This window comes from Vulpes lagopus, chromosome 3 (assembly GCF_018345385.1).
Source record: "Vulpes lagopus strain Blue_001 chromosome 3, ASM1834538v1, whole genome shotgun sequence".
Classification (NCBI taxonomy): domain Eukaryota; kingdom Metazoa; phylum Chordata; class Mammalia; order Carnivora; family Canidae; genus Vulpes; species Vulpes lagopus.
Window position 1 is genome coordinate 12388064 of NC_054826.1, and position 22475 is coordinate 12410538.

General features: G+C 37.4%; 1 protein-coding gene across 4 annotated transcripts in view; it reads left to right on the top strand.

The window, feature by feature from the left end:
• CDH6 (cadherin 6) overlaps nucleotides 1-22475 on the top strand; it is a 56006-nt gene that overhangs the window by 26570 nt on the left and 6961 nt on the right. For all 4 annotated transcript variants that reach the window (XR_005986825.1, XR_005986827.1, XR_005986826.1 and 1 more), the window contains exons 3-10: nucleotides 1348-1467; nucleotides 3437-3604; nucleotides 5637-5824; nucleotides 8100-8353; nucleotides 13809-13945; nucleotides 16468-16589; nucleotides 17651-17768; nucleotides 17888-18139. Coding sequence is in view for 1 of the 4 variants with exons in the window: in XM_041748910.1 (XP_041604844.1) it covers nucleotides 1348-1467; nucleotides 3437-3604; nucleotides 5637-5824; nucleotides 8100-8353; nucleotides 13809-13945; nucleotides 16468-16589; nucleotides 17651-17768; nucleotides 17888-18139 (1359 nt within the window). In the remaining 3 variants the exon portion in view is untranslated. The remainder of the gene's footprint in view (nucleotides 1-1347; nucleotides 1468-3436; nucleotides 3605-5636; nucleotides 5825-8099; nucleotides 8354-13808; nucleotides 13946-16467; nucleotides 16590-17650; nucleotides 17769-17887; nucleotides 18140-22475) is intronic.

The window sequence follows — 22475 nt, forward strand, 5'->3', positions numbered from 1 at the left end:
AGGATGGGTGGTCTATCTCATGCATCAACATGCTAAACCCAGAGCATCCAACCCTAACACAGCACAATATACTTGCCCAACAAATGGGATTGTTTAGCTATTACAAAAGCAATGTAAAACTTCCATATTCCCTGATTGTACCTTCCCTGCCCTTTCCATGGACCAGAGACCTCCAACAGTAAACTTATTGTTTCTCTGATATGAATATCGAAAGTCAGCCATGAAATGATCTTCATCAGAGGGTCTTACCCTTTTTGGAAGTTACAGATCCCCATGAGAATCAGGTAACATCTATAGATCTCCTCTTCAATGAAATATACATGTAAGCATGCACATACAAACTTGTGTGGAATCTCATGGGGGTTACGAATATCTTGATGATCATTAGGTGACAATGGTCCTTAAAACAAGAATGCTTTTCTAAAATACATAGCCTTTGTGCTTTTTTTTTTTTTTTTCTGGAATTACAGTTTACAGATGCGAATGCTCTAGTATTCTAATTTAATCCAACACTATCTCTTTTAAGGTTTAAGGTCTTTCAATCTCCTAGAATTATCAGTGGGTACTTTTATTTGCAAGTAACAGAAAACCCAAATAAACTAGTTTAAACAAATACAAGTATTTATTGACTTAAGTCATACTTAAGTCAAAAGCAAAGTGGGCTTCAGACATGGTTTGGTTTGGGTTCAACTATTCCTCTGAAATTTTAAGTAACCTTAAAAGAGATAGTGTTGGATTAAATTAGAATACTAGAGCATTCGCATCTGTAAACTGTAATTCCAGAAAAAAAAAAAAGCACAAAGGCTATGGTATTTTAGAAAAGCATTCTTGTTACTCAGCTTTGTCCTCAGGCAGGCATCTCAGAGGTCACAAAATAGCTGCTGCACTGACAGGGTCTAGATCAGCACATTACAGTATAGGAGAAAAAGCACCTATGACACAGAATTCCCAACAAGTGGCTTCCTGATTGAAGAACCCCAAAAGTAATCCCTATAGACAAAGTAATGCAAGATGCTGACTGACTAGGTCTGGATAACTTCCAAAGATGACTGTACCAAGAATCCAATCGAATCTCATCCTTTGGAGATTGATTGGTATTGGTTCCACCCAAGGTCATGACCATCCCCATGCTTCTCTTTAACTTAACCTTTACAACATTTAGAAATGTTGATCACACTCCTTCAGAGAAATCCAAGGCTATTTAACCTAATACTGTCCTGAAGTTCTCCATTCCCTTGCCGTGAGAGTTTTGTACAAAAGTAAGATCATGCTTTCTCTTTCTGGCTATGCATCAAGGATCCATACGAACCCTTAATTCATTTTCAATTCATGTTTCTGTCATTACAGGCACATTTGTTGTCCAAGTCACTGCAACTGATGCTGATGATCCAACTTATGGGAACAGTGCTAAAGTTGTGTATAGTATCCTACAGGGGCAGCCCTATTTTTCAGTTGAATCAGAAACAGGTTAGATTTCCTTTTTTATCTTCTGTTTACAATCTATAATGTTAATCAACATGTTCAGCTGAGCTGGCATATTTCTTAATTTAAAAAGTCAGTGTAATTAAATTTTCTTAGTCATCTGCCAGATATCAACAATATACTTATAAACATGATATCTACATAATTTCAACCAAGAAATCTGACAATAGATGTTTCATCCATTTTGTTTATATAGGGTAGATTCAGAAAAACTTCTACAATGTTCTTTTGCCTTCTGGTTTGGGCTGAGGTTAAAGACCAATCCCTTCTGATAGCCATTAGGGCTATTTACAAATATTCCAATTCCTCTTTTTCTAGTTATTTGGTATCTCTTTTTCCTCCTCTGAAGCTAGATATGGCTGCGAGATTTGTTTGGGCAGTATTTCAAGTCACTCCCAAGCAGAACTTTTAGACCTGGTGCACAATCCACATTCCTATCCTCCTGCCACAGAGATCATGAATGGAAACCAATGTTGACACTGGTCTCCAGCCTGGATGTCTGTTATCCTTAGCAGAGCTTCTTGCTGGTGTACTCAGAGCATGAACAAAAAATTAATGTTAGCTGTGTTAAGATTTTGCATGGTTTGTTATGACATTGTCTAGCTCATCCTCACTGATACCATCCTAATCAACAAAATGGTTTCCTTAATGGATTCCTTTTTTTAAACATCTCATTTTTCTGCATTTTCTCCACAGAGCGGCATATTATCTTATGATGAATTGTTTCTTAGGAAATATTGCCTGTGCTGTACAGTAAATGCTACATATATTTTTGCTACCATAATAGGAGTCGGGTTCCTTTTGTACATTTTTCAAGTATCCATTACTGTTAGTAGAAATCAAAATTTTTCTAGATTACTACATCCAGTTGGAAATCGATGTGTTAAGAGGTGCAATGAACTTGGAAAGAAGCCTAAGGAAAAAGAAAATGTTGAGTTGATAAACAATAAGGATGAAAAATTAGAAATATCCAATGTAAAGGACAAAAGGCTAAGGGGAATCTCCTGTGTTTAAATGGAGAAGTACTGTCCTTGGAGAAGGGGGGTGCAGCTGCATGGTCACTGAAGCCAGGACTACAGGAATAAGATTAACCTGTTGTCTACTCATGTTTAAAATTTAAAAAAAAAAAAAAAAGATATTTTCAGCTTCATTAGTTGTTAAGCACTGGAATGTGCTACCAGAGAAGGTTATAAAGCCTTTAAAGCCTTCAAAGACTTTAAAGCCTATAAAGATTTTTGAAAGAATGTTGTTAATTTAAGTATAAAGCCTACATAGAGATTAGGCAAACTTTGAGAAGTTCTTTCAACTACTTATTTTATAACTACCTGACAACAGAGATAAATGTAACCCAACATAAGAACATTGGTCACTGCTGGGACCAGTTGAACTAATGCTCACATCAGCTTTAGGAAAACTTAAGTTCTCTAGGATCATACAGGATGATAACTGTGGGAGAACTGATGCTGTGTTTTCTAAAGACCATAGTTTTGTAGTTTAGAAAATCCTCCCCCCCAAAAAAAAGAAAAAGAAAATCCTCCCAACATTCATTACGGTTGGTATAGTTGATGAGCAATTAGCTGATTCGATAAAGCAAAACTCAAGCTCAGTTCAAAGAAATGGCATAACAATTTCCTCGTGGTACATTTAAATGTCTTTTATCAAGCAGCTATAGGAGGATAACATTGTACCACATGCCAAGTTACATTTTGCTCTGTTATAACACATGATATTTGTACTACCTACAATCTATCCCATTGTAGAATTGACTTGCACTTAACTCTCCTTGTACGATAGGTGTTTTTTGTTTTTTTTTTAAATAGACTATCTCTCCCATGTGGTTGTAATTTCCTTCAGCATGAAGGCTATCTACAATCAAACCATGTTTGTATAAATAAATAATTTGATAAAGTATTTTTAATACATCCCTTTCTACTTCTGAATTTCACATCTATAGGCATCATCAAGACAGCTTTGCTCAACATGGATCGAGAAAACAGGGAGCAGTACCAAGTGGTGATTCAAGCCAAGGATATGGGTGGCCAGATGGGGGGATTATCGGGGACCACCACAGTGAACATCACTCTGACTGACGTCAACGACAACCCTCCCCGGTTTCCCCAGAGTAGGAACATTTGATTGAATGAACTTCTTCAGTGCACTTTTGTAAAACTCTAACGTTAAGAATGATATTTATTTTCCATTGTTATTAATTATCAATATTGGTGACCATAGTAAGAACCATACCTTTATTAGATGGGCAATTTCTGTTATGGTTATTGTTGTAAAGGCAACACAATTGTTTTATTTTTCCTTATTAAAAAGACTACCACAGACATAAATTTGCTTGCGCAGAATATATGTACACAAGCGTGCTGTTATTGGTTAGAAAAAAACTGACTTTATGTTTTGTGAATTTAATCAGTCCTGTAATGTCTTTTAAATCCTCACAAAGTTTTATAAGGGAAGGATTTATCATTTTACTGTTTCTAAAAATACAACTGGGGAAATAGTCATGTACTTAATCCATTTGTAATCATAAATAGTTTTCTACATTATGGTTAATTGAGATATAAAAAGTCATCTCTAAAATCATTAACTCTCATGACTACGTAGAAAAAAAAGAAGGAAAAACAACATTCTTAAATGCCCACTTTGTATCAAGCAGTATACTAGAGCCCTTCATAGAGAGCACTTCAAGTGGGTACTGGTTGTAATATAATATCTCTTCCAGGAACAAAATTCATTTCTGACCGTGATCTAAGAAAACTAGCTGAATCCTGTCTTCCAGGAGAAAATAGCTGCCCACCATTAAAAAGAAAGCCCACTTACCCAATCAAGGCATTTCTTTAAAGTTGGTCAGCTAACAGGGGCTTCTTTTATAATGGAGATACACATGGATCAACATGAAATTGTTGAATTTTCTTTAGTTTTTTTCAAGCACTTAGTCACAGTGAAATGCAAAAAACAGAATATCAAGCTGATTAAATGGGTAGGAGAAAGAATTTACAGGCCCTAAAATTCCCAGCCCCACCCCCAGAGGCCTGAAATGACAATATCAGGTTTGCCCACGAACCTCCTTTCCAACATGGGAATGCCCTGGGGGAGGATAACAAAAGTATTCGCCACCACCTAGAAAACCACAGGACTGTCCCTCACTTTCCTCTCCTTGGAGAGCCCGAGATCATTGCTGAATAATGTGCAGAAGGGAGTCACTCTAGAGGAAAACCTTGGCTTGTGTTATCATTTTGCCAAGGATGAGCCCTACACTTACTGAATGGATTAACACTACTGCATGACTATATTCTAGTGGCGTCATAGTCTATGTCTTTTCCAAAATAATTTTGTTCTTCTCTCTCTCTCTCTCTCTTTTGTCCTAAGTACATGCTGGTCTGGCATATATAAATTGAAACCCACACACAGTCTCCTTAAACTCATTTTGCAACATGAGGACATCAGAAAAATGTGCATCATAAAAAAAGGAAAAATGCACATCTACAAAATACAGGTTTCAAATCAGCAGTACAGATACAAGAATGGGAGAAACCTACGCATAGAAAAAATACTGTATTGAAATGTAAAAGAAAGGATTAGTAAGGAAACAATTAGGAGCTTTCTCTCTCCATGCCTCTATCTGTATCCCTAACTACAGCCAGACCAGCTCCCTCTATGAGAGAGACAGTACTTGGTTACACCCTCCAGATCTCTGTCATTTATTTTCACCTTCAGTTGTTATTAGCAATGACACAAAGAACCCTTTTAAGAACTATCTCGTAATTGGCTCAGTCACAGGTCAGGTTAAATTCTTCCCCATTCTTTCTGCTAGATGAGTTAACGGGGGCTTTGAAACCTTCTGCACCCCCCTCTAGCCGCTTAGTCTCTCCTGCCATCACACCGTGAACCTGCAGGCCTATTTACAGGACAAGAAAAGTGTTCTCCATTTGCAAAGAGACAGGTCATGACAGAAGAAATATTCTGAACAATCATGAAAGTAAGGATGTAAGGAGGCTAGAGCACCATTAATTATTGTGAGGAAAGTACCAATCTGCCTGCATCCCAGTAATGTCTGCAAGAACTGTTAGAAAATAGGTTTTGTCTTTATTATGATCGAGTATCCTTCATCTGTGCTTGACTTGTATCTGTCTGGTGATTAATAGGTACATACCAGTTTAAGACCCCCGAGTCTTCTCCACCGGGTACACCAATTGGCAGGATCAAAGCCAGCGACGCTGACATGGGAGAAAATGCTGAAATTGAGTACAGCATTACAGAGGGAGAGGGGCTGGACATGTTTGATGTCATCACCGACCAGGAAACCCAGGAAGGGGTTATTACTGTCAAAAAGGTAATGCTGTTTGCTAAATACCATGCAAATGAGACATTCTCTTTTCTCTGCCCCCCCCCCCCCGAGTAAGTGGGGCAATTACACCTCACATGAACATTCCTCTAGGTTCTTCTGTTACTAATTTTTTTTTTTTTAAACACCAAGTCTAATGGTTGGCTTTTAGAAGTCCTTGAGAATCTGATGCATTCATTAATTTCATACTTTTAATAAATGTTAAGAACCTTCTAATAAGTATAAATAAATGATATAAATAATACATATTAAAGTACATAAAATAAATATTGTCAATGAATAATAAATGAACAGTGTGCCAGGCACTATTTTAGATGCTGGAGGTACAATGGTACCTTCAGCAGAATGGTCTCTGGTTTCGCAGAGCTGCCAATCTAAGGCAGAAAGAGACAAGGAAACAAATAAACAAACAAATGTATAGTTATAAATCCTGCTACATGCTTTGAATGAAGAGAGTAACACAAGCAGTGATAAAGATGGCCTGAATTAGAAAGAGAGAGGCTATAAAAAGACCACAAAAATAAATTAACACAAATTTCCAATGAGCTCTGTAGCTACTTTTTAGAACAACAATAATAATTTTTGTTTAATTTCTGAATTCCAATTTTTGCCCTATGTACTCATTCACTATTTACTCCTCAAATTTATCTAGCACCACGGAGCAGTACACAGAAGTGTGAAAAAAATTTAAAACCAATAAACTGTGTGCTTCAATATAAATATTTATTCAATATAAAAATATATTAATTTTGGTCACTTTTTTTAATCCCTGCACTGTTATCATGTGTGGTATAATATTTTCTCTCTCCTTTAACACACTGTTATCTTTGCTGGTAAATATAAGCATAGGTGGACATAAATAACAAGAAAATTCTTTCCTCTTAAGCTTTGGATTACATGTCTCAATACCTGGAAACACAATAAAACATGTTTAAGCGACATTCAGACCAATGTTTTATACTATAATATAATTAGGAAGCCCATTAGTGTGCATTAACCTTTTTAATTTTCTTAGTGCCTTATCAGATTCAAACTGAAATTTTGCCTAGCCGACTAAATCACATTCACTAATGCCTTGATTAATTGTGTTTCTAGTGAGCCTTGTCATATCATCATCTAAAACTAAAAGTCAGCAATAAGCATTTGGGTTCACTATGTCTCCAGAAGTAGAGATACTTTTCCTAAAGACCTCTGACAGCAATGATCATTACTTTCGTTGGCAAGTAATTAGCCCAATGCCCTTATCAGGATATCATTTGGAATATTTTATCAACTCATGCACATGCAAAAAAAACCCCACAAAAAACCAAAACCATATTAAATCTATTTTATCTCAATGAGGAAGAGGGGGTCATGGTACAAACACGTGGTTCTCTATTTTGGGTGTGCATCAGAATCATTCAGGGAGGTATTTGAAGGTATAGATTTCCACCCCCACTGCAGATATTTTAGTTTAATGATCCGGGGTGGGGTCCATATGCTAGCAAATTTTTAAACACTCATTAAGTGTTCAATTACAGCCAGATATGACAGCATATGACACAGAATAACATACTATGTATCTGCCAACTTGCCCCTGACATGGCTCCCTCCAAATACAAGAACTTTTTTTTTTTTAAGATTTTATTTATTTACTTATGAGAGATACAGAGAGAGGCAGAGACACAGGCAGAGGGAGAAGCAGGCTCCATGCAGGGAGCCTGATGCAGGCCTTGATCCCAGGACCCCAGGATCATGCCCTGAGCCGAAGGCCACTGAGCCACCCAGGCATCCCTACAAGAACCTTTTAAAGGAGATCTTAAGGGCAGCCCTGGTGACTCAGCGGTTTAGCGCCACCTTCAGCCCAGGGTGTGATCCTGGAGACACAGGATCGAGTCCCGCGTTGGGCTCCCCGCATGGAGCCTGCTTCTCCCTCTGCTTGTGTCTCTGCCTCTGTCTCATGAATAGGTAAATAAAATCTTTAAAAAAGAAATGTTTAAAGGAGATCTTACAAGATTCCCTTGCAGGTTCCCTTCCTTGTCCATGATACCTTGCACCCTTGCACCCACCTGTAAGGCAACAGTTTCAGCCCACATTTTTAATCAGGATGGTGTAGTATCTGAACTCCCATGCTTTTGCCCAATATCACACTACGGGGTGATGTCTCTAAGCAATACAGTCATATTCATTTACCCATGTGATTTGCACTAAAAATGGCTCATGTGTTGTCTTTCTGTGTGTCTTGGTTGCTTCAAATATGTCTCTTTCTCCTACCCACCTCAAGCTCTTAGACTTTGAAAAGAAGAAAGTGTACACCCTCAAAGTGGAAGCCTCCAATCCTCATGTTGAACCCCGCTTTCTCTACCTGGGTCCGTTCAAAGATGCGGCTACAGTCAGAATTATGGTGGAAGATGTGGATGAGCCTCCCGTCTTCAGCAAACTGGCCTACATCCTACAAATAAGAGAAGATGCTCAGATAAACACAACAATAGGCTCAGTCACAGCCCAAGATCCAGATGCTGCCAGGAATCCTGTCAAGTAAGCACACTTCTGCGACACGTCTCTTTCATAAGCTTTAGCCACTTGCTGTGCAAGTATCATCTACAAGTTAGAAAATTAATCCTTTTTTCCAACGAAACACTTGTGTCTTCCTGAAAAACTACTCTAAACAGCATCTTCACTCTCTTTGCTCAACACAAACATTATTTTGGCAGCAGTGTGAATCTAAAGAACACAAAGTTTGAGGGGAAAACACAAAATGATCTATAGGAGTTTACTACTCACATAAAAATGGTATAAGGAAATACAACAGAATGGCCTGGAATTTTTCTCTAAGGTCTTAGATTTGTCAAAGAGTGACATGGAGAGAGCTCTGTGATTTTTAACAAACAAGACACAGAGCTGAGAGTCTGTTTCTCAAGTTTGCAAGAACCTCTCATGTAACACTTACAGGCAGAATTATGCTCCATTTGGACGCGTAATTTTTTTTCTTTTTCAGACATGGATAAAAATAAGAACCATTTCATGATTATGTCTGTGAAATCCTGGGGAAATTAATAGAGCTGAATCATAATTTATACTGTGTAAGCAAGCTCTATTTTCCCTATATATTCCTTATACCTTAGCTGTAAATCACACTGCAAGAAAACCTCATTGATCTTTGAAACCATAGATGCTTTAGTATTCTAGAATTTTATCATGAAAGCGCCGGAGTCAACAACTTCCAGCCTTGAGTCAGTAGTTTAGTTGACTAGATGAGAAAACTGCTAAATCAAAATATCATTGTATCAATTGCCCCCATTAAAAAAAAAAAAAGGCCGGGGGGCAGCAGACTGACAAGCTAGCGGAACTCTTGCCAGTGAGCCCATGGATAAATTCCAATCAGGGCACCTGCCATATGCCAGTTATGCTCTAGGCTTTAGAGATCTAACAGAGAACAATATCAAGTCCTGATCTCATGAAGCTTACATTCTTATTGTGGCAGACAGAAATAGGCCAGCAACAAATATGCAGTATTTCAGATAAAATACATTGCAAGCAGTAAAACAGGACAGAATATTGAAACAAAGGGTTTCCATACCATGGAAATGGGGTACCATTTGACATAATGTAATCAGGCCTGCCCTTGGTAGGAATTCATCTGAGTAAACATTGAAGGCATGAACCACGATGATACCTGAGAGAACATTCCAAGAAGGGGGGCGGGAGGGTAAGGTCTGATAGCAGAGCTTGCTTGGCATGAAGGAGTAGCAAGGAGGCTTACCTAGCAAAGAATAAGCAAGGCGGGGAGTGGTTGGTAGGGTAGGAGGCAAAAGGGAGGTATGGTGGTGAGTGTGGCAGATCCTATGGGCATTTGTAGCTCTTGGTAAAGACTGGATTTTATTTGACTGAGGTAGGAAGCCACTGCAAAGCTCTGAAAAGGAGTATTACCTAATCTAAAACTACTTTTTAAGAGGATCACACTGGCTGCTGCATGAAGAATATTATTGCAGATAAAAAGAGTTAGAGGTTCTAAGGCAATCATTTTCTAACTTTTCAGCCATAAGCTCTTTGTTCAAATGAAACTTGATGGCAAGTCCCACATCTAAAACACAAAAATGGCTGGCTTATTCTCAGGGAATAGTTTAAAATCATTGGGAAAATAGACTCGGTTGTTTTATCATTCTACTGGAATATCTATAGACTCCTTGAACTGGACTATGGTCAACCCAAAGTGGCCACATGTAAGCTCCATGGATCAAGTGTTCTTCCATATACATTTAATATTATTAATAAGGAAAATGAATAACAGACTTTGTTGTGCAACACAAATAATTTTAAGTACTTTCACAATGATTCTCTCACTTGAAGTTTGTCCTAAGTGTATGGAGAAAAAAAAAATCTTAGCAAATCAATGTCAAGACCAATTTAAAAGTGTTAATGCTGGAAGTTTATATAAATATGAGCTTTGTTAACTCCTTAATCAATCAACATGTTTTTAATTGAAAGAGATAATGTCTCCTGGGAATTCAGGCTACATTTTTGTCTATTTTATTTTTTATAATGAATACCACTGCATTATTTTATGTTTTATTAAAAGAAGTAGTTAGCTTGTCAGACTGGGTTGGCTGTCAGCTAATTTTGAAGTTTTTTATGCCAGCCTTTTCTTGGTACATATGGATTTCATATGTAGATATAGATTTAAGGATAAAAATACTAATAAGGGTATATTGGTATATAAATTGTATTCCAATGAGCCCTTTTTTAGGACAAACGGGATTCTTATATTGGGAAAGTTCATCCACACATAGTTTTTGGTTATCCAAGATGTAAATATTGAACAATTAGGTGCTAGACAATATGTTAAGTACATAATTAATACTAGATAATCTTTCCCAGAACACTGATGTATTGTTATGCAGACACAAATATTTAATTCTTTAATTACATAAAATAATTTTCTTCCAGTAACTTTATCACAAATGCCCTTGACTTCCATGAAAGAGTCTTATAAAATGTCACTCTGAATAGACATTATGAAAAATTATATGCAAACGTACTTCCTTTCATGACCCACAAATCTCCCTGACTTGAGAGACTACATTAGAAGACAAATTATTGAATCACAGAATATAATAAATTTCCGGGGGGTGGGGGGGAAGAGCTACCTAGCGAAATAATCTGCTATAATCATGTTAAGATTGATTACCTTGTTCCTTATCTGTTATGACTACAATTAATGTGACTGGGTGGTAAATATACTAGATATGAATTGAAATGACTTTGGAAAGAAAAACAAAAAAACAGATAAGGCTTCATATACAAACATCTTTCCTAAACAATGTAAACATCTGAAATTTCCTATTAATTTTTAAATCTCCCAATTAAGGGAAATAGGTACAATTTTGGTATTTCCTAAATAGTTACTTTCTCTTTAAAATCAAAAGCTGGCTCCAACTAAAAATTCCTCACCCCATACTCTTTATTTCAAAGGCTTAAACAAGAAAATATGATTACTTGTAAAACTTAAAATTATAGCAGGAAGAAAACAAAGAACAAGGAAAGATTACTGCTGTATATAATTGTAACAGCTTATAAAGGCAGTAAGCAGCACATCTTAAGCTTGAACTTTTCCATGAGGGAAAAAAATATTTGTAGCAATTATTAAATTTCTTGCAACATCTCCGAATATTGAAATTTCTTTTGGGGTAGTTAGTTATGTGCTATAAATATTTATCATTCTCAAGTTAAAAATGAAGGCAGGTGATCAAGTTCAATGAGTTGCCTAAATTCTTAATAAACGTTGATTCATGACATAAATGGCAAAAATAATAGCTGTTTTATCTGCAGGAGATGAACCCTTAATAATAATATTAGGTTTACATAAACTAAAATTAAAATTCTAACCTAACTTGAGATATATACATATATATCCTTTTTTTTCTAAGATTTTATTTATTTATTCATGAGAGAGAGAGAGAGAGAGAGGCAGAGACACAGGCAGAGGGAGAAGTTGGCTCTATGCAGGGAGCCCAACGTGGGACTCGATCCTCGGTTTCCAGGATCACACCCTGGGCCAAAGACAGCACTAAACTGCTAAGCCACCAGAGCTGCCCAATATATTTCTTTGAACTTCTTAATTCTCTTTAATATCAGGTTCAAATAGCCTCCAATAATCAAATATATATTTTATTTTGCCCTGATAGATGACAAAAATATATTTTATTACAATATAATATATTATATAAAATATATATTATTTATGATATATTTGTATTTTATAAATATAAATAATAAAATATATTTATTATAATTTATCAGTTACCAGTTTTATTTTTTTTTTACCAGTTACATTTTAAAGCAAAATAATCAATTGAAATAAAACCTTGAACATGGTACACTATTACAAGTTAGTAATGTGCTTATTTTTCTTATAGTATTCATAATAAGTCTACATGTATATGACTAGTTAGGTCATTTACTTAATTGTATTTCTACTGAGCCAACATTTTTAAATCTCCCATCATGACATAAATTTTGAGACTCCAGCTGAAATGAGCAATTTTTTTCCTCTAATGACCTTAACATATCAAATGTCTCCTGAGTTTTCTCTTTAATGTCCCCTACATAAAGTAGAGTGAAAACATATTTTCCCCATATATAGCTATTCCAAAAATTGGTAATAAATGTATAAAGAAAATAACATTTCTCAAAATCTCCTAGTCTTCCATCAATTTCGGTGTTGAAAACTCTGTTTTCCTTTGAATTCTAAGACACCTCTCAGTTTTCGTTGAATTCTCAAAACTCCTTAAATAGTTATCAAGTGCCTACTCTGCTCTGGGCACTGCTTTGGGCACTGTGGGTCTACATTTTCCCATCATCTTTTAAGTGATCAGGTCCTTAATGTTTTTCTCTGTGCCTAGACCTTTTCTTCCTAAACAATCAAATGAGAAATCTAAGTTGTCAATCCAGATCTTTTCCTTCCCGGACTTTCCTTGGACACTTCAGCTTCAATATATCAAAATGGAAACTTAGGATCTTCCCCAAATTCTGTTCTTCTCTTCTATCAGTGTGTGGTCACACCAACCAACCATTCTCCTCAATTCAAACCAGTGATCTTTGCTAAACGTGACTTAGATTGGAACATTTCCCTGCTTAAAATCCACTGTAGATTCACATTGCTCTTGGAACAAACTTCAACTCCTTGCCATGGTCAGCCCATTCTTCTACAGTCCAGACTCTGAATCTCTCATTTTCTTTCTTTCTTTTTTTTTTTTTTTTAACATTTTCTTTATTCATGAGAGACAGAGACTCCAACAGAGGGAGAAGCAGGCTCCCTGTGGGACTTGATCCCAGGCCAAAGCACTCAACCACCGAGCCACCCAGGTCCCTCCCAACCTCATTATCTCTCTCCCTTTTGCCACCTCACTAACTGCAGCCACACTAGCCAGTTTTTGCTTCTTTCTACATAATGATTTTAGAAATAAAGTGAATAACAGAAAACTAGACAATAACCCTACTTATGTACATAAACACTCGTGTACACATTAAAGTTCTAAGGTTCTAGAAATTTGAGTTAAAATGTGACCATTACTATATAAACTTGATAAAAAATTACATATAAAAGAAACTTTATTGGTGATTCTCAAACTCGTGGAACTTGTCTAATGGGTTTACCATTAGGACCTCAATTGTAAAGAATTTCCCAGAATATTTTGCTTAATATTAACTTATAACTTATAGATATGCAATAGGTGCTACAAGTAGAAAAAAAATCATGTAACAGGCATTCTGGAAATAGTTTTAGGATGCGAGAATAACAAATACAAAGAAAACCTTTCTGGCATTGTATGGGGACAGATGGTAGCTACACTTGTGGTGAGCATAGCATACATGTAGACTTGCCAAATCGTTATGCTGTACACCTGAAACTAAGGTAACTGTGTGTCAACTATATTTCATTTTAAAAAGAAAAGAAAAGAAAACCATTCTAAATTCTACTCTGCATTTTTAGGTATTCTGTTGATCGACACACAGATATGGACAGAATATTCAACATTGATTCTGGAAATGGTTCGATTTTTACGTCGAAACTTCTTGACCGAGAAACATTGCTGTGGCACAACATTACAGTGATAGCAACAGAGATCAGTAAGTTTAACCTCACACTGCTACTGTCCCCCAATTGACGGAGTGAGTGTCCCGGCAAGGGCGGGTTGAAGCAAGGCTGAAATTCATCACCATGTACTGATAGCCTACTCGATACATATTGAAGGAAAGAGCCCCATAACGATTTGCAGTAATGTTTCTTCTAGGCATGTGTTAACTCATTCACAAATGCAGAGGTACCTATGGATGACCTGTAATTCACAAATAATGAAATGAGAATGCATCTCTCAAATGAGGTTGAATTGGTACATTCTGGATTTGATTCCACAAAGCTTTATAAATCAGAACACCACAGAAGAAGCTGAAAAACATGGGCTCATGGTTAGAATTGGGAGGGGAGGGGAATCAAATACATTTAAAAATGTAGGCATTACTTAGAAGTCTTTCAGAGATCTATCCTCCAGCTTTCTACAGAATTTCTATTTCAAAATCATTACAGAAGTAAGAGATATAAATTTTTGCTTTTCCACTGTACACCAAAGTGAGCAATCCAAACCACCAAGTAATCAATAAAATGTTTAGAGCGAATTTTATGAAGTCCCCATGAAATTAAAGGCAAAGAAAAATAGTGCCAAATGAATGCTTCAAATAAAATGATTATACACAGAGAAAATTGTGTAATGTAAACACAATGTGTAGGCCTAAGTACATGAAAGAAAAAGTATTTTTAAAATAACATTTAAATGTTTAAAAATAGGCTTCCAAATTATAGCTCATTTTTTAGTTTTTGTTTTTGATTTTAAAAGTTCAAATATTTTTAGCTCAGTTGGGTATCTAGTGTGAAATATTCCATATCTAATGGTATATTACAGTAGTATTCTTTGTCAACATTACTCATGAGATTTGAAATGTCTGAAGAATATTGAGTAGAATAATAAATAACCAATATGGACAAAATGAAGCATCGCTTTGTGATAGCATTAAGAACTCCTAATTACAAATTTGTTAGGTAGGAATTTGCTCTTCAGAATTTATGTGGAGGGACTAATGCAATACCAATGACAGAGCATACTTAAAGCTTTAAAATCACAAAATCATTTTTCACATTGAAAAGGACCATTTTTTATAACATCATGAAATTTTATATTTTATTGAAGTAGTCATTTTGTGTGTATTTTAAGCTTTGTGCCTAAAAATTTTTTTTTAAGATTTAATGTTTCTGTGATATATTTGAAAGTACTAGCGATAAAGACCTTTTAAAACCTCCTCTTCGGCAGCTCTAACTTTGGAAGAATAATGTGAGCAACATTTTAGAGGCAAAGGAGCTTAAGAATCTTATTGTCTAAACTTCTTAACTATCTTTGATGCAACAGAAGCCCAGAGCTTACATAAAACCAGCCTACTCCCATCCCAGGGCCTTGGCACTTGCTGTTCCCTCTATGTGGAGAGCCAGAAATAGTCACATGGCTTAATTCTTCTCTTTATTTGTGTCTCTGTACAAATGGCATCCCATCAGATGAGCCCGAGTGGTCATCCCACTCAAAGTAGCACCTCCACCTCTCTCCAGTCCCTTTCTCTGTTTAATTTCTCCACAGCATTTACCATCTCATGCATTATATATTTATGTGTTTACAGCTTGTGTGCCCCCAGTAGAATAAAGCTCTGAGATGCAGGATCTTTGTCGTGTTCCCCACGTGTCCCAGCACCCCAAAGAGTGGCTGGCACATATTAGACACTAGATGCTCACTAAATATTTATGATGTGAACAAACAGATGTATAAATGAAGTGAATGAAGAGCGCTGAGCTCAGAAATTCCAACTCCTGATTCTCAGACCGGGAATCTGTCATCCACACTACCCAAAATACTCATTTACACCCCACCCCACCCCTCATCTTCAAACACGGATGCTGCTCTCTCATTATCCTGGATGAACACCTGGGGCCTTGGAGTCAGACAGACCTAAGTTGAAATCTAAGTTCTACTTCTTATTTATCATCTCTGAGAAGATGAACAACTTACCTAACAGATCTGTGCTTCAGTTTCCTCATCTATACAGTAGGGGCAATAACTGTATTTACCTCAAAAGTTTGCAAGGATTAAATAGGATAGTATAGCAAAGGGCTGAGCCCCATATCTAGCTTGTATTTAGCATAAAAACTAAAGAACTAAGGCCAAAACAACCAGTTGGTTTCTTTCATTTCCCCTTGCTCTTTCTCTTGTCCAAATTTTCCCCATCTCCCTGCTTCTTTGGCTTCTCTTAAAATTTGCCTCTAAATTGCCTTTCCTAGATAGCTTTTCTTCATTTTCTGTGACTCCGGGGTTTGCTATACAAAATAGCACTACACTGACACAAGTAGCTTTGTCTCCCAGGTATTTCCAGCAGGTGTATCTAACCCCAGAAGTACCTATCTAATTCTTTTTTGTGGCTAAGTTGGTACACAATGCCGTGTGGTACTCAGAGCAGCCTTGGGGAAACTGTGTATGAAAGGAGTGAGTGACTATTATCTTAAAGGGGATTGGTGATCAATATATAAATGCCCATTTCTTTTTGACATGTTGCAGATAATCCGAAGCAAAGCAGCCGAGTCCCTCTATATATAAAAGTTCTAGATGTCAATGACAATGCCCCAGAATTTGCTGAATTCTATGAAACCTTCGTCTGTGAGAAAGCAAAAGCAGATCAGGTGAGTTTCATAAAAAAAAAAAAAAAAGTAAATTAATTTAGTCAGATTAATTTAGATCTTCTAATACGGAGAGCTGAGGGTGAGTTTTAAATTATCTATGAAGCAAATGCTAACAAAATTAATACTATAAATAAGGGCCAGAATGAATGTTTAACTTGCATAAGAGAACAAATAGTTTTTAAGAACTGGAAGTTCATCATTCTCAGAGACTGATGCTGATTCAAATCAGTCTTATGTTTTCATTAAAATAGATTAGTCACAGCTTTATTGGAAAAATCTTAATTGGTGAGCAGATACTTTTAATTACCATATACACTGGAAAGCAATAACCAGAACATATTTTACAATTGCCTATAATTCATAGTTTCACTTATTTATATTGCCCATCTGTACAAGTAATACAAATTCATGAATGTTTTCCTGTTTTATACATTTGTCCCTACCTGAAGTAGGTCTTTTCTGCCAGCGATATAAAAATTATGTTACAGTTTGTCGAAATAGAAGGGCACTGTTAAAATACATGTGAAAGAGGGAAGCTGAACTTGTATTTTATGTGCAAACTTTCTTTTAGCTTTTATGCAAGTCAATGGCTTACATATTTGTCAAGACTGCATTTCTAAACAGGCTGTGTCCAAAGAATGCCTGGATTTTTTTTAGTTGAAATGTTATCGTAAATCATTGTGATATTTTATAGCTTTGTATTACTCTAGGGCAGTGTTTCCCACCTCCCGTGATTTTGCCCCCAGGGGACATTTGGCAATGTTTGGGGACATTTTTGATCGTCACAAAGTGTAAAATGCGACTGGTACGTAGTGGGAGGAGGCCAGGCTTGCTGCTAAACATCCTACAGGACCCAGGACAGCCCATAACAAAGCATTATTCCTAGCTCTGTTTCAAACCCGTCAGTTCATTGCGTAAAGCAGATTCGTTGAAAATTCTCTAGAGGCTATTGTTTTTAAGTTAAAATTAGAAATCATTTACTCAAGCAATTTACTGCAAAACCGTAAGGAACACTTTTGAGTTAGCAAAACTTTATAGCAGCTTTATGGTTTTGATTTTAGTTGATTCAGACCCTACGAGCCATTGACAAAGACGACCCTTACAGCGGGCACCAGTTCTCATTCTCTTTGGCCCCTGAAGCAGCCAGTGGCTCAAACTTTACCATTCAAGACAACAAAGGTGAGTCCAAGTGATCATCTCGATACATTTATACCTCTGTCTATCTATTAGCATCACAATTGTTCCAATCCATGATGTGGTAAGAACATAACATTCACCACTTTGCTTTCTGGTTCCAGATAACACAGCAGGAATCTTAACTCGGAAAAATGGCTATAACAGACACGAGATGAGCACCTATCTCCTGCCTGTGGTCATTTCAGACAACGACTACCCAGTCCAAAGCAGCACTGGGACAGTGACTGTCCGGGTCTGTGCATGTGACCACCATGGGAACATGCAGTCCTGCCACGCGGAGGCCCTCATCCACCCCACGGGACTGAGCACGGGGGCTCTGGTTGCCATCCTTCTGTGCATCGTGACCCTACTAGGTAAACTGCTTCTCCCTGCATCCTATCTCCCCATGCTGAGGGGCACACACTGTTACTGTGACACTCTAGATTTATCCGCCTCCCCCATTAAGGCATACAGCCCAATCTAGGTGAGTAGAGTTATATGCTGAGAATTTGTTTTGTTCACTCATGAACTAGTTTTTGCTTGAAAATAGCTTTAGAGGATGAACAGATGTGAAACCTGCCCATGTCTTTACCTACCCAGGGAATCATTCCACTAAAAGAATCTCTCGTCTGGCAGACTGGGAATGAATCCCAGGGGGACTTGAGGGCACCGTCAATATGCCCTTTTCATTTCGTTTGTTGTTTACTATTTAACCTGGCAAACATGTTAAATTTTAAAGAGAGAAAGTCATCTGGCATGGAGGGTGTGGTGATGGCCCTTTCTAAGAAGGTAAAGTTTAAAGATCAATGGGAAAGTGGAAAGAGAAATGTGATGACTTTTTCTCTCTCATATAAGGAAATAAAAAGCGATTAAATTTTCTTCCACCCAGCCAACTTGCTTTGTTCTACCCATTTGAATAACTACCTTCTTAGCATTGCTCCCTGATTGCCACATACACAATGTCTATTATTTCTCAGACTGAATAATAAACAACTTCTGTGACTGAGGAAATAAATCTGAGACCTAAAGGAAATGAATGCAATCAAAGTAAAAACCGAGGTCCAGCAATGATTCAAATGAAATTTTTTTCCCCCAGCCCATGAATTAAATACACAGGTTGGGCTCAAAATGTTCAATAGGCCATTGACTGTTGTGAACTAAGAAATCAAATGCTAGTTAATTCAGTCTTTCCAAAAATCAAAGTAAGCTTGCCTACGCAAGGGGAAGAAAGGTACGAGGTTAAGCGTCAACCTGGACTGCACAGGGGAGAAACCTCTTTTTAAAAATGACAGTATAGCGACTTTGAGAAGAATAAAGAGTACAAGACCTACATTTCTCCAAGAAGAGAATGCCTAGGGATCCCTGCTTAAGAGCTTCACATTCCATATCAATTTTGCTAATTATAAGTCTTGAAACTTAAACTACAAAACTGTGATTCTCTTTGTCAACGAAAATTTGGGGAAAAGTATTTTAAGATATGAGGATAAATAAAAGCTGACAGTATGCAAAGACAAATCAGTGTTTCTAATGGTGTGAGTCTGTAAAAATTGTTTTGGAAGAGGAGGATATGAATATTCTTTTTGATTAGAAAAAAAAAAAAAGGTTGTTTTTAGAAGGGCTGAATTGGCAGGGCTGTAGTCAGTGAGAATTCCATGGACTCTTCTGTGGTGTATAGAAGGCGAGCTGACTCTCATCTCAAAGAGGTGATGCTTCCTTTCCTTCATCATTCACCCATGTTCTCTACCACCACCACCACCCAGTTTTTTTTTCCTCCTCACCAACTCCCTTTATCCTCTCTTTATCATTTTCTTCCTCTAATAAATTCACTGTCTCCTAACTAAGGAGTAACTAAGTTACTCCTAACTTGTCTCCATGCTCCCTACATCAGGTCTAGTCTCTTTGGAATTCTGTACCTATTAAAAAAGGAGCTAAATGGGACTGACCCTTTACTAGACTAATACTGTGGGCTACACACTGGCCAAGATGCTTCACAACTGTTCTTCTCATTTAACCCTCAGAACCATCTGGTATACATGTATCTGCATCTCCAATAAGAAAACCAAGGCTCCAAGATGTGCAGTCATGTAGTCAAGTCACACAGCCAACAGGTGGTAGGACAAAGTTCCAAACCCAGGTCTTCTCCCCCTGAGCCTTGGTGCTTCCACACTGCACTGTACTTTCTTTGTGAGCTTACAGAAGGCAGGGCAATTTCCAGGCTGAAAGAGAGCCCGAACTGAAAATGAAACAATTGAAGAAGGTGGAAGCAAACCTGAGATTTTTGTAAGAGAAGGAAAGCCACACGGATATAGGAGGAAATCTGCAGTCAATAAAGTGGATCATGTGGCATCTCTTGTTTTATTTACAAAAATAAAACCACGGTGAAAACAACTACTACATCTCGTGTCTCTATGGTGCTTTAAGAATCTACAAAACTTTCACATTTACTAACTCATTCCTTTTTTTTAAGATTTTTTATTTATTCATTACAGACACAGAGAGAGGCCGAGACACAGGCAGAGGGAGAAGCAGGCTCCATGCTGGGAGCCTGACGTGGGACTCGATCCCAGGTCCGCAAGATCACACCCCAGGCTGGAGGTGGCGCTAAACCACTAGCCACGGGGGCTGCCCTACTAACTCATTCCTGATGACAACATGGGGCACTGTGTTATTGCCTCTCTTTTACAGAAAGAAACAAGACTTAAAAGGGTCAAATTCTTTAAGGGAGCCTAGGCAGCCTGATTTCAAATGCCTTGCTCTCTTCTAACTTTACAATGGGATTTGAGCACAAATTGGTCCAAGCATCCCTCACCCCAAATCTCACTGCTGTCCTCTGGCCTCAGTGGGTAGAGAAAAGGGAAGAGATCAGTTACTGGGAAGAAAGCTATTACTTTCTCAGAATGTATTTCTGTTGTTGTTGTTCCATGTGCTTAGAACTCACGTCTTCAAGTCAATAAAAGTTAGCTTTAAGAAAGATCTCCCTTCTAGAATTTCTGTTCAGATGTACATTGGGCTAAAAAGAAAAGATACAGGCAGTTGTAGCTGTAGGGGAATTAGGAATTAGGCAGTGAATGAATGCCTCTGAATTATCCAATGTGCCCTCTCTCTTCTAGACATTACACTTTCTCGGGTGTGCAAAGGACTAAAACAAAAGATACAGATAACTTAAACTGGGGCAGAATTAGGAAGTGATAAATGCCGCTATCTTGCCTTAAATGATGGCATGAACCATTGTACATAGGGTTTAATGCTTTGAGAGACAGTCATCTTGATTCTATTCACTAACCCCAGAGGCCATCCTTAGTGATAGTCCTCTGTTTTGCAAATCCTTCTCATTGGTCACACTGGAATCCACCATAAAGAATAGATTATTAAGCTTCCCTCCACCCAAAGCCCTGCAGTTTTCCACCCACCCACCCACATCTCAGGGTAAAATGAAGACATACGGCTTCCAAGCCCCAAAATACATGGCTTTTCCCTATTCCCTTCCTGTCCCCTGACCTGTGGTCCAGCTGTAGCATCTCTTGGCTGTTTGTCAAGCACTCCAGGAACCCTGCCATCTCAGGGCCTTTCTTCTAGCTCTGTCCACTTCACCCGACAGCTCCTTGAATAACTCCCCACACCTTTGCTCATATGTCACTTCCTCAATGATGCAATCTCCTCCTAAAAAACATATACAGTCCCTCACTCATACACAGAAGCACTCTTCATCTTCCTTCCTCTGCTCTACTTTTTGTTTATGGTATACATATCACCTTCTAATAATTTCCTTATTTATTATACACATTATTTGTCTCTGTCCACCACCCCCACCGCTCCTGCCCACCTCCTGATTAATGTTTTCCATTGATAGTGCCTAGAACTGCCCCTGGCACAGACAGAGTAGGAACTACATAAATATTTAGTGAATAAATAAATATATAAATGCCCTGAATGGCTGGGACAAATGAGGCATGAGGATGCTCTTTGGCAGCAAGAGAGGATGTGTACAGGATGTTATACAACCACGCACTTGAAATGGCAACACTGGATATCCTTTAAAGGTAGTTTATAATCCAAACATGCTTTAACACATGGTGATTAAGAGTGTTGGCTTTTTAGTCTGACTTGGATTTCAGTTGTTTGTATATGTGACATCTCTAAAACTCAATTTCTCCTATGAAAGATGGTTACTATATTATATAATATATAACATATATAATAAAATGATGATACCTACTTTGTAGGTCTGCTGTGATAATTAAATGAGATTCAGTATATAGAGCACTTAGCACAGTGCTTGGCACACAGAACTCTCTCAATAGATAATTATTATTAATACTATTAACACCTGAAATTTTAATATATAGATATATATGGGTATGGATATATCCATCATTATATAGGTAGATATACATATCCACCAAAAGACATTATTCTGTAACTCTTACTACAATATTTCCATTTTTATGGCTCATAAAATCAGGACCATGACATGGATGAGAAAGTAAAAACAGTTACTAGTACTTCCTGTAATAAACACCCCTGGACCAACCCAGTTTAAAGGTGCATTTTCTGCCCTGCATGGCTGTCTCCTCTCTAAGCTGTCGCTATGCTTTGATTTCCCCACCCTTCTGTCCATTCGTAGATGCGTCTCTCTACAGGAAGCCAACTGCATTTGACCCAGCCAGCTGTGAAAAACCATCAGGAGTTATTTAGACACAATTCTTGTTG